The sequence below is a fragment of the Heloderma suspectum genome, chromosome 5 (assembly GCF_057233095.1).
Source record: "Heloderma suspectum isolate Gila_16-S chromosome 5, 16-S_ref, whole genome shotgun sequence".
NCBI lineage: Eukaryota > Metazoa > Chordata > Lepidosauria > Squamata > Helodermatidae > Heloderma > Heloderma suspectum.
The window spans coordinates 207,073,988-207,086,663 of record NC_139462.1 but is presented as its reverse complement, the minus strand read 5'-3'; the positions used below and the strand labels follow the sequence as shown (position 1 = coordinate 207,086,663).

The 12,676-nt window shown below is 45.4% G+C and overlaps 1 protein-coding gene across 1 annotated transcript in view; it reads left to right on the top strand.

The window, feature by feature from the left end:
• Positions 1-7,500: 7,500 nt before the first annotated feature.
• KIF5B (kinesin family member 5B) overlaps positions 7,501-12,676 on the top strand; it is a 58,571-nt gene continuing 53,395 nt past the window's right edge. Inside the window, exon 1 of the mRNA XM_084859183.1 lies at positions 7,501-7,861. Within this exon, the coding sequence (XP_084715309.1) occupies positions 7,736-7,861 (126 nt within the window). The 5' untranslated portion in view covers positions 7,501-7,735. The remainder of the gene's footprint in view (positions 7,862-12,676) is intronic.

Here is a 12,676-nt window from a genome sequence, read left to right as displayed (position 1 = left end):
AAAAGCCAGGCAATTGATTGTTGGAAATCGTCAGTCAACAGATCAGACACCCACCCACTAAGAGCCTCTCATAATTTATCTCATCTGTTTATAGCTGCAGGGCAAGAAATGCCACTTCAGTGTGGATTTGCAGGCACAACATCACATAGGCTTTAAGGAATGGATGAGTCTTGGGCTGAGCTCGGGAGACACATTTGGAAGTGGGCCAAAGACCCGGCCAGAGTGGATGTGGCCAGATGGAAGATGGATAAGGCCATACAGTGCTTTGTGCAGGCCCAGAGCAAGCAAGTTAGCCAGCAAGTTAGTACAGGCCTAACAGTGTCCACCTGTCTGACAAAGGCATCAATATCTGGGTGAAAGACAACTGAGACTGTATCATGAATTGGCTGCAACCTGGTGTGGTGAAGTGGGGATGGTAAGGGACACATGATAGGCATTGGGCTGGATCCATTGGTGAGGGGGAGCGGGAAACTCCACTCCCCCACAGTGCGGATTCCCGTAAGGGATCTTGGAGGCGTGGTGCCAAGACCAGCCCAGCATGAGGGCTGTGAGCTGGCCACGACTGGGGTGGTGGAAAGGGGTTCATATTAGCGGTCCATGCCATGATGTGCCCCTGGCCTGCCATCTGCCACCAGCACTCCTGGATTGCGAACCAGGAAGGGCGAATCCGACAGCAGGCGGACCGGCCAATGGCAGGATCCATGCCCTATACTGCCGCCAAGCCTATTCAAGTGAAAGTCAGTAAAGTTGTGGCCAATTTATTTTCCCAGCTAAGTCTGTGGTCTAATTTGTTCTCTTCCCTTCACCACCTGGACCCAAGTAAGCGCTACCCATACAATTGTATTTTGTGCATTTTATTAAAAACCAGGACATGCACACATTTTTAAAATGATATAACTGCTGAGAGTCTTACCTCAAACTCAATCAAAGGACAGTGGCCTTTTAAAAGCTGTGTTCACACCCTTAGCCTAGTGAATAATTATTGCCTGAGGCACTTCTGTGGTTGTGAAGTAGAGCTGTTTTTGCCCTGATTAAGACAGAACACACCTATAAAGTTATAGCCGCATTAGATGGATGAACGTGTTGCAACATGATCTTCATGGGCAGGGAAAGACTGAAAACTTGCCTTGCCACATTGAACTACTTTTAAAGAAATTACTTCATATGTTAAAACACATTAGTGCTTTAAAGTGAACTTGCATCTCATGAACTGGACAATGTCCACAACAGCTTATGCCAAATAAATGTGTTAGTTTTTAAGGTGCCACAAGATTCTTTGTTGTTTAAGATGCAAATGTACACTCACACCTTGGTTAACATAGCAGGGGTTTTGTTTCGGTTAAAGCTGTTGCTGAACTTGGTTTTCAATACTTTATCAATAAATAAGTAGTGACAGGGAGGTTGATCCCCATTCCAGGAAGAACACCGTTGTACCGACAAGGGGAAGCCCAACTTGGGCCCATGTGTTGATCAGAGAAGGAACAGCTGTGGGGAGATTGCATCCTCCCTCCCTGCAAGGAAGGATTCTGTGTTCCAGCTGCCAGTTGCCCTAGCCCCTGGGACTGCAGATCAGAAAGGAAGGGCACTCTGGCCGGATCCATCGGCCAGGGGAACAAGGGGCACTGGGAAGATGCATCTCCTGCCTCCCGGGAATAACATCATGACAGGGGGAAGATCAGCTTGGCCCCATCTATCAGCCAGTGGACAGGTCCCTACCACTAGTTTATCAATTCTGCTTGCATAAAATAGTAGCTCATGTATTTCTTGTTGTAGAAGGTGTCTTCTTCCAGACTTTTAGAGTTACTTGGGGTTATATGGGTGTTGGTCTTAGGGGACCCAAATCCATGCAGCCCCCTTATGCGCCCCGCTGATTGAGGAGAATGGAACGAAACATTGGACATTTGTGTTTTCTTTGTCAATTTGTACTGTTTGGGGGCTGTCAAGGCCAATGGTGTAACACCCCCCCCCCAACCTAAAGCAATATGGCTACCCATATTGTATAGGTTCAGGAATGGTTCAATATTAGCATGTTGGCTCCAGTACTTTTCCATTTCTCAAAGATGGTGCATTATATGGCAAAACGTGGACACTGGTTATGAAAACAAAGCTACAAAACAGGAAGGCATCACCATCCATGACTCCTGGACATCCTACTCACATTACCCTAGATAACAGCAATGGTCAGCAAGTCAGCTCAACAGGCACTGGAACACTGCATGAAACAGGAACTGAAAATTAGCCTCTGAATTTCTTGAAGGATTTATTCCAACTCCCACGTCATGGTTTTCCATAACCACATCTGTTCATGAAGATATATTTATAACAGAACCAATTCTGTGATTACAGAAGAATGGAAAGTGAGAGCCACCACCACAAATAGAATTTTATTTTATTTTATTTGTTGGTTTGTTTGTTTATTATATTTCTATGCCACCCCATAGCCGAAACTCTCTGGGCGGTTTACAAAATTTAAAACATTGAAATACAATATACAAAGTTTAAAAGCCATTTATATAAAAACATGCGGATAATATAACAAACATATAGCTAAAACAACTTTGACCTAAAAACAATTTTTTAAAAATCCAACACTAGAACACAGCTTAAAACAACACTGCTTAAGACAGTATACAAGTCAGCAAAAGCAACAGGAGTTCTAAAAAGGGAAGGCCTACCGAAATAAGAGTGTCTTTAACGCCTGCTTAAAAACCTTCAAGGAGGCCAGCAGGCGCATTTCAACCGACAGGTCGTTCCGCAACTGAGGGACGGCAAAGGAGAAGGTCCTCTTGCGTGTGGCTGCCAGTCTCACATTAGGCAGCCGCAGCAGAGAGCCCTCAGGCGACCTTAGGTGGCAGACTGGGAAGTGGGGGAGAAGGCGCTCCCTAAGGTACCTTGGACTTAGACTACGTAAGGCTTTAGAAGTAAGAACCAGCACTTTATATTTTGCTTGGAAACAAATTGGCAGCCAGTGTAAAGATTTTAAAACCGGTGTAATATGGTCTCCACGGGATGTCCCAGAGACCAACCTGGCTGCCATATTTTGTACCAGTTGAAGTTTCCAAACTAAATATAAAGGCAGCCCCTAGTACAGCGCATTGCAGAAATCAAGCCTAGAGGTTCCAGTGTGTGCACCACCATTACCAGGTCGACATGTTCCAGGAATGGGCGTAGCTAGTGTATCAGCCGAAGCTGATAACAGGCACTTCTCACTGTTGCCTCCACCTGGGGTGCCAGGAGTAAGGTTGGGTCAAGAAGCATCCCTCAAGCTATGAGCTTGCTCCTTCAGGGGAGTGCAACCCCATCCAGAACTTTTTGACATACCTCAATACCTGAATCAGGACGCTCAGAATGAGCACCTCTGTCTTGCCTGGATTCAACTTCGGCTTGTTCTCCCTCATCCAGCCCATTACCAACTTCAGGCAGTCATTCAAAGGAGTCATACCTTCCTTGGATAAAGATGTTAAGGAGAAATAGATTTGGGTGTCATCGGCATACTAATAACACTCAGCCCCAAACCTCCTGATGCTCTCTACCAGCGATTTTATGTAGTTATTGAACAGCATCAGGGATAGAATGGATCCCTGAGGGACTCCACATAATAGTTCCTTTTTCAAGGAACAACTATCCCTGAGTGACACCATCTGGAACCGTCCTGAGAGAAAGGAGCGTAACCACTGCAGAGCAGTGCCCCCAACTCCCTCAGGCAATCCAGAAGGATACCATGGTCGATGGTATCAAATGCTGCTGAGAGATCCAAAAGAATCAACAGGGATGCACTCTCCCTATTGATTCCCATGAGAAAGGTGGTATGGATGAACTACAAAGATAAGGACTGTGTACCATACAAGCCTCAGAAGCCCTCAATGAAGACAGACAGGGTAATGTGCTTGTAGAACAGGGGTGGGCGACTTGTTATCCTCCTGATGTTTTGGCCTGCAACTCGCATCATCCCTCACTATTGGCTATGCTGGCAGGGTTGCTGGGAGTTGCAGTCCAGCAACATCTGGAGGTCCACATGTTCCCAACTCCGGTGCTACAGTGATAATTCTGAAAGGTTTTCCTGGATACAAGCAGAAGAGAATTCAAGATACTATAGTGTATCTGATAATTTGCATCACTGTAGTAGTCTTTCAACATTTTATCATTTTTTCTTAAGTATGTCTACCTTGCAGTCCCATATAATGACTCATAATGCTGTCAAAACAATTATAACTGAAATGGTTTGGTGGCAATATTAATCTTTTTTTTTCCTGCACCAATGACTTGGGAGCCCGAAAGCAGTATAAATTGACACAGAAAATTTAAAGATTAGATGTTTAATTCCATTCTCCTCAATTAAGTAGGGCCTGAAAGGGGGCTGGGTAGTTGTGGTCTCCCTGGGGCCCATACCCCAGTAATTTTGAAAGTCTGTAAGAAGATACCTTCTACAACAAGAAAAACATGAGCTATTCTTTTATGCAAGCAGAATCGATAAACTAGCAGTATGGACCTGTCCACAGAGAAGGAACCATTGCTTTCCCTATCCTGGCAGAAAGAACACTTGGCTCCAATTGCCACTTGTCCTTGGAACACTCTGACCTCTGCCATGAGCTGGAGGAACAGGATTGCTGAGTAATGTTTTTGCATTTTTAATCTGTTGAAAGCCATCTTGGAGGTCATTTGATGGAAAGGTGGGATACACATCTATAAAATGCATAATAAATACTATTCAGAGGATTTCACTGGCTGTTTCCACCTCTTATCCAGAATGTTTTTAGCATTTTTTCAATTGCTCCCTCATCCTAAAATTATCAGCATTTTCTTTGTCACCTCTCTCAACCAGGAGAGCCAAGAAGGAACGGAAATGTTGTGTTGTTAAGGCATTTGGCACTTGAGTTGAAAACCCATCCCATCATCCTGTTATTGCTTTGATAAGATAAAAACAAGCCAAAGAATTTAAATGTTGGTCATACACACATCAGGTGGTTATTGATGCTTGAACACATCAAGGAAAAAAAACCTTAGTTCTCTCAAGCACAAAACAAGGGGAGGAGAATGTAATGAAGCTGATGTGCTTTAAAGCTCCATTGAGCAGGAGTCACATGGAGTAATAATCATTTCTTTCCAAAGGCAGGAATGGGATATTGATTTATTGATTTATTACATTTCTATACCGCCCCATAGCTGAAGCTCTGCTGGTGGTTTACAGAAATTAAAACATTAATATACAATATACAAAGTTTAAAAGCCATTTACATAAAGCACACAGACAATATACACAAAGATAACATATAACTAAAAACAACTTTGAACAGTCAGTCATAACCAAAGACAGATCCAGGACTGATTAAAAACTCATCATGTGCTGCTAAATGCCTGAGAAAAGAGGAGGGTCTTAACCTGGGGCCAAAAAGACAACAGTGCTAGTGCCAAGCAGGTGTCATTGGGGAGATCATTCCACAGGTGGGGGGCTACTACTGAGCAGCCCTCTCCCTTGCTGCTGCCTGCCGAGCTTCTGATAGGCACCTCAAATCTCTTAATTTAAAAAAGGAATAAATGTAGGCAAGGGGCTCCATTTTGAAGCACTACTTATTTTTTATTTTATTATTTTATATCCCACCTTATTTCCAAAAAGGAACTCAATGAGGCTGGAAGCATTATTTCACCAAAACTGCAACTTCTGTGACTATGATGGGACAATTACCTTCCTCATTTTCACTATAACTCAGTGAATTATGCAAAAACGGAACCATCCAATGCAAGAGAACAATTGATGTTGTTTTAATCCAGTTAAAAGTATGAGGGCAGTAGTTTTCAAACTGTGTTCTGGGAAACTCTTGGAAGCTCTTTCTTGGAAGCTTAGCTGGGCTTCTCTGTGGGAAGATCAGTAATTAGTAATAGAACACAAGCTTCCCAGAAGACACCTTGTCTGCTAATCTCCCTGTGCCATATGCCAATGAGGAGAGCACTGAGCTGGTTCACACAACACAGCATGGCTTAATTCACCCATGGGCGCTGTTGTATTGTGCACCTGCAGGTGCCATTTTTGCAAGGTGCCTGGCTTGCCATGTCGTGCAAACCCAGGCAGCAGGGGTCGTTTGATGGTTAGACAACCCTAAACCAAGCCATCTCTTATTTGAGAGTCTAACCCTCAAACGACCCCTGCTGCCTGGGTTTGCACAACATGAGCAGCAGCACAATGTGACAGCCCCTGCAGGAAAGTCAAGCCATGGTGGTCGGTCATATTGTGTGCACCAGATCACTGAGTGTGACCTAGGCATCCCCTCCCTTCGTGAGTCAACTATGCATCACAACAGACCTAGCCAGTATCCTGCATGAAGTTAGTGTGCGCTCTAAAACATTCCCCAGAATCCTGTGCAAAGTTCGGGGGTTCCATAGCAGATGTACAAGGGTTCCTTGACAGATGTGGAGTCTGTCCTAAGGATAGAAAGTTTTTAAAAAAACTGTAGTGGGGCATTCTCTATAATGGGTTAGGGTGCAATCCTATGCATGTTTAGACAGAAAAAAGTCCTAGAATTCCCAGCATCCCTTCAGGATTGGGTAGTATCCAATTCTAGTCCTATGCAGAGTAGAGCCACTGAAATGGATAAGACTTAAGTTAGCCACAACTAACAGGTCCCACTCATTTCAATGAGTCTACTCTATGTAGGCCTAACATTGGATACTACCCAGCAAATCACTTTTATGTTTTCCTCTGACTTAGGAGCCTGTCAGTTTCACTCAGGCTGGGGCAAAGAAACAAGAAAATAATTTAAAACATGAAATGAGTTCCTGAGATTTCAGGGCATCCTTGAGGCCATTTTTTTCTTTTCAAAGTGCATTTAAAAATGAAGCAGAACCTTATGGGAGTTAAGTAATTATTTACTTATGCGGTCCAGCGGATGGATGCATTTGTGCCAGGATGAACCGGGTTCTGATCCCAGCTCAGCCGTGAAGCGGCACTGCGGGGAACATGGTGGCGGTGAAGGGCACCATGCGATCTTGGGAAGAAATGCAAAGGCAATGAATAAAATAACAAAGCATTTCACGGATATGCACGCATAAGAACTGTCGGGAGGTGCCGCAGCCGGTGTTAACCGCACGCTTTGCATGCACAAGGTCCCAGGTTTGATCTCTGGCATCTCCAGGCCTGGCGGACAAAAGCTCGCCGCGGCACCTGCGGTCCACCGCCTCCCGGCCGCCCTTCGCGAAGTCGCCCGCGCGGCACACCCGCCCCTTCGCTCTCTGCCGCGTGCGCCTGCGCCCTACGATTCTTCCCGCCCGAAGCCGACGGCCGCCCCCTCCCACCCCGGAGCCTCGTGCGGCGGGCTCGTTTGGCTTTGACAGCGAAAGGACCCAGGGCGTTTTTTGCGCCTGCGTGCTGAGGCGGAGGCGGAGCGAGCCGCCGGCGTTCTCTGCAGTGGGTGACGTCACCCACGCCCTGCCCTGCCGCGAGCTCCGCCCCCGCCCGAAGAAGGGGCGGGCCCGGATTCGCCGGCTGCGGGAGCTGCCATGGCTGCCATATTGGAGAGGAAGTGAGTGCAGGAGGCGGCGGCGGCGGCGGCGGCGGCGGCGGCCTGGGCGGAGCAGCCCTTCCCCATTCTCAGTGCGGCGGGTCTCCTGACGCGGGTGGCCCTCAAGATCCCCCGCAGCCAGGGGAAGGGCGATACGGAGGCGGGAGCGGGCGGTTGGTGACGCGGCGCTTTGGCCGGCCTGAGCACCCGGGAGGCGGCGGCGGCGGCGGCTTTGGCCTAAGATGGCGGACCCGGCGGAGTGCAACATCAAAGTGATGTGTCGCTTCAGGCCCCTCAACGATTCTGAGGTGATTCGAGGCGACAAGTACATCGCCAAGTTCCAGGGCGAGGACACCGTCGTCATCGCGGTGAGCGGAGGCGAGAATTGAGGGGACGGGGCGGGCGGGCGGCCGTCCGTCCGTCCAGGAGGGGTGGGAGTCCCTTGGGGAGGGGGGAGTGAGAGGGGTGGGGCGGCGGGGTCTAGGGTCCCCCAGAAGCGCTCGGGCAACGGCTGTGTGACCGGGGCGATTGGGCGGGGGCATGTGAGATGGCTCGGGGTGTGTTAGAGGTGGGAGGAAATTGGCTGGTGACGGAAAGCTGCTGCTGGGGCGCAACGCAGAGCCTGAGGTAAGTGGGGTGTGTGAGAGTTGGTGGTGGGACTGCTGGAGTGGGATTGAGGGAGCAGAGGAGGGAAGGGCGTAAAAGGAGGACGAGCTCCAAGGAGGAGTGTTTGAAAGGGTGGGCGCTGGCTGGACGCCCGCCCGGCCCCCCCCGAAGAATTCGAGCGCTCTGTGGCAGACGAAGCAGCTGTGAAAGCTGTTGGCCATCATCTCTCGTTTTGGTATAGGATATACCTACTGATCAGATTGTATACGGGAAAAATAACCTCCATGATGTCATAGACCTAGTTGCTGAGCGGGGCGGTTTCGACATTCATAAACCTCTAAACAAAACCATTTGAGTGGCTTTCCCGATGCCCTTTCATTCGTGTTGCAGGACTCCACTGTGTATGAAGAAACTTCATATTATAAGTTTATGTTAAGAGGTAGCAGTTGTGTGATGGTTTCCCAACCTGCCTACCACACCAGGGAGCTGATAAGAGCTGACACTTTTGTACCAAGGGTAGGGTTTTTTGTTTTTTTTACTTCAGCAGTTAGGTAGCTGAAAAGACTTGAATAGTAAACGTGAGGAAGGACTGATCAGACTATGAAACCCTATCTAACAAGTTGATACAAGCTTGAACTGTATTAATAGTGACTATGGTAATGTAGTGTTGTCATTCATAGCAAAGCCTTTTAAAATTTATTGTTGCTATGAAAATAAGAACAGGTGGGGAAAGAATAGCAAAACAACAACAATCCCCAAGTCTTTTACAGATAGCTTATATGTTTAGCTTTGTAATACTGATGGAATTGAGAAATCAGAATACCTCAAAAGTCATTTTGGTGACTCGTTTATAGCCAAGGAAAAACACTCAAGTTTATACATAGAAAACAAGCTTTCTGTTGTAGCTGAACCATTAGTTGATGCTTGAATACTTTGGATGAAACCCACCACTTCACAAAAAGTCTGCTCATCATAGAGAATAATGAGAGGGGCTTTGTAAAAAGGAGTTACATTGGTAAAACTGATAGTGCCAGTTTACTTAACAGTAGTTCTAGAACAAAATACAGTTAGATTGATGTATAGCAGCTTTCTTTTCAATAAACATTTGTTCTAGAAGACTACATCCTCCCAAAAAACCCCAGAAGATCCTTATTTTGAAATGTCTTATATGATTTTCAAGTAAATTGTGCTGCATTCAGTCTAGAGATTTTTAAAGTGGCTTTGATGAAACCTTTTTAGTGGTTTTTCAGACTCTGTTTCAAAGCCCTCCTCTCTCAGATACCTGAAAAGAACAGTAGTTTGCAGCTCAGACAAATTCTTTGGTAAAACAAACTCTTAAACCACAATATTAAATTTACATTGGACCATAAATGTTTTTGTTTATCTAGCCAAATTTATTTTAAGCTTATGCCGAGAAATGCTCATTCTATATTCTTGATGTAAGATCAGACCAGGATATTAGTAACTGGGTCACAAAACAGACAGTATATATAACAAGCCATTGTTGGCCTTTTTGTCTCCTTTTACAGCCTAGTGTGCCTGTTTAGTTCAGATGAATTGGCTATAAACTTAATTCCACTTAGGGAGCAGTCCTATGGCCGCTAGTCAGCAGCTAGACGACCATAGGATATGTCAATTTCCAGAGAACCAACCTCTCCCCCCACCCCCCATGGTGCCTCGCAGGCAGCTCAGAAAGGCCCTGCACTTGAAAGAGGAGCATGGAGTGGCAGAAATGGGGCATTCTGGGGCGGGGAAGGCGGAAATGCTGGTACAACACATCCTGTGTGTTGTCCAGCAGCCGCTTCTCCCACTCCACTTTCCCATGGCTAGACAGCCGAAATTGGCTGTCTAGCCGCAAATGCAGGGCGGCTGAAGCGTGGAGGGGACAATCCCCTCCGCGCTTCTCCTGCCTTGCATTGGATAGACAGTCACCTCCGTGTTTGGAGGCAGCTGCCTATCCCCATGGGATTGCGTCCTCCATAGATTCCTCTTGTAAGAAGGGGTTGGGTACATGATGGTTGGAAATGTGGAGTATGTTGAAACCCTAAATTTTTGTTTTAGGTGGGCTCTGTGAAATAATATGGAAGAATGATGTTCTTAGTCGGAACAAACTACCTGGCCAAGTATTACAGTAGGAGGGACTTGGTATTGACAGTGTTGGGCTTGAGACTTGATTAAGTCATAGCTGAGCTGGGATTTTAAAGGCATCCAGAATCTTTCTAGTCTGTTAGCCATCTGTGAAAAATGAATTGCAGTAACCTTATCTTTTGTGGCTGCTGTGAAGATGAACAATATAAAGGCTATAAACCATATGGCAGACTTCCAAAGGATTAAACAATACATTCTGTCCTCCCAAAGCCTTGGGGGAGGAAGAGCAATTCCATGTGGGTCATGTAGAACTGGGATGGGATTCATGATACAGCCTTCAGATGATGAGTGATATCATGAGTAGGTCTGAGAAAGTTCCTTGTTATTAGTGAGCACTAAAGAGTCTTTGAGCCCCCACAACTAGGAATTGGGATACAAATGGAGAATTTCTGGGGTGTGAGCCAGTAAGATATTGCTGTAGGGCAAGGTAATTCTGCTTAGGGTTCTCTCTTGCCTAAAATCTATTGAGCTCTCTGCCAAACGTTTTGCCTTCCTTGTGCAGACCCTCCTCAAATTTCCATACTGGCTTTTCTATCTCATTTAGCATACAGCATAACTTCTCTGACCTGAAGTTTTAAAATTCTGTATGGTCTTACACCCTCTCCCTTTCAGATATCTACTCAGTGCGTAAAGGGGGCTTCAGTTACAGCAGTTTTAAACCTACTAGTTTGCTCTGCCCACTGTGCAAATTATTGTTTAAATTTTGTGATGTGAAGCGGAATTAAACCATTAGGTGAATGTGTGCTGAATAAGTTACTGAACCTGTTTTGGCCTATATTGGAACAGCTTCAAGTGCAGCTCAACCTGAACTGGAACCAACCCACTAAAAGCAATGTTTTGACTCCCTGGTCTGTCTACTCTGAACCACCTATAGGTCTCCTTTTTTCCAGTCTCCATTCATTGTTTGTTTACATTTCTATATGCCCAGTAGTCAAAACTCTTTGAGCAGTTCTCAACAATTAAAGCCATAAAATACAACATAAGATACACTATAAAAGTTTAAAACTACAGTATAAAATAGAAGTAAAAAACAAAATAAAACCTAGCAGCAATGCAAAGATGTAAACAGATTTAAAACAGAAACAAATACTAAAATGCCTGGGAAAATAAGGCATTATTGTACCAGAAAGAGTACAACATAGGTGCCTGGTGAGCCTCTCTGGGAAGCTCATTCCACAACTGGGCTTCCACAACAGAAAAGGCCCTCTTCGTAGTAGTAACCTGCCTCACTTCCTTTGGCAGGGGCTCCCAGAGAAGGACTGCTGAGGGTGATCTTGTCCTGGCAGGTGTATGTGGAAGGAGATGATCCTTCAGGTAACCTGGCCCCAAGCTGTTTAGGGCTTTGAATGTTAATACCAGCACTTTGACTCATGCCTAGACATGGACTGGGAGGCAGTGCAGATGGAAAAGTATTGGCATAGTATGATCATGTTGGCCAATCCCCATTAAAAGTCTTCCTGCCCTATTTTGGACCAGCTCAAGTCTTATGCTTGAAACTCCTCCCAGGATATCTATATGGTGCTCCATCTTCAGAACCTATGTCAAAAATCACCTCTCCAATTAAGCCATTAGTTTGCCCTTTAGTCCCAATGGAAATACACTTGTGTTGGCCACATGTTGCTTTCCAGACCATCTGCTTTTTTAAGCTTCTATGAACTTGACCAGATGGCATAATGAAAGCAGTGTAAACACCTGTTTTAGTTGGGGGCTACAGAAATAATTTGAGCTGTTACTTGAATTGCAAAAATAAATGCAAGAATTACCTGTTCTCTATTCAAGTCACACTAAAATCTGCATGAGCAAATAAGGAAGCATTCAAACTAGATTTCTGTGAAAACGTTATACGAGAAGGCTGTCTTTGTATGGAGACCAGAAAAATTCAAAATTTAATACATTTTACCCTGTTCAATTAAAGCTTACCAGGATGGCTTATATAAATAAAAATACAATGGATACGATAAAATATCAGAGCAGCATAACTGATAAAAACAGATAACAGCAGATACAAGCAGCATAAAAACCAATCAGTTGAGGGTTAAAAGTTCTTAAAAAGCCAGGGAAAATTAAAAAAAGATATGTGCCTGGAGCTGAAAAGATGACAGCATAAGTGCCAGGTTAGTCTTCTTCAGAACAGCATTTCACAAATGGAGCACCAACTCTTTCCCCAGTTGCCACCTGCCACACCTGATATGTTTAGAGCACCCTTTCCCAACTTGGATGCCTCCAGATATTGTGGTTTATAACTCCTATCATCCCTGACAATTGGCCATGAGACTGATGGGAGCTGTAGTCCACAATATTTGGCCAGGGAGCAGGGGAGAACGATCTAGGTTTGGGTAGACTAGTTTAGAGCATTAGGAAAAGATCCTCAGACCCTGGGGAATAGGCAGGCTATTCTTTAGGTTCCCTGGTCCTAAGTTATAAAGGGT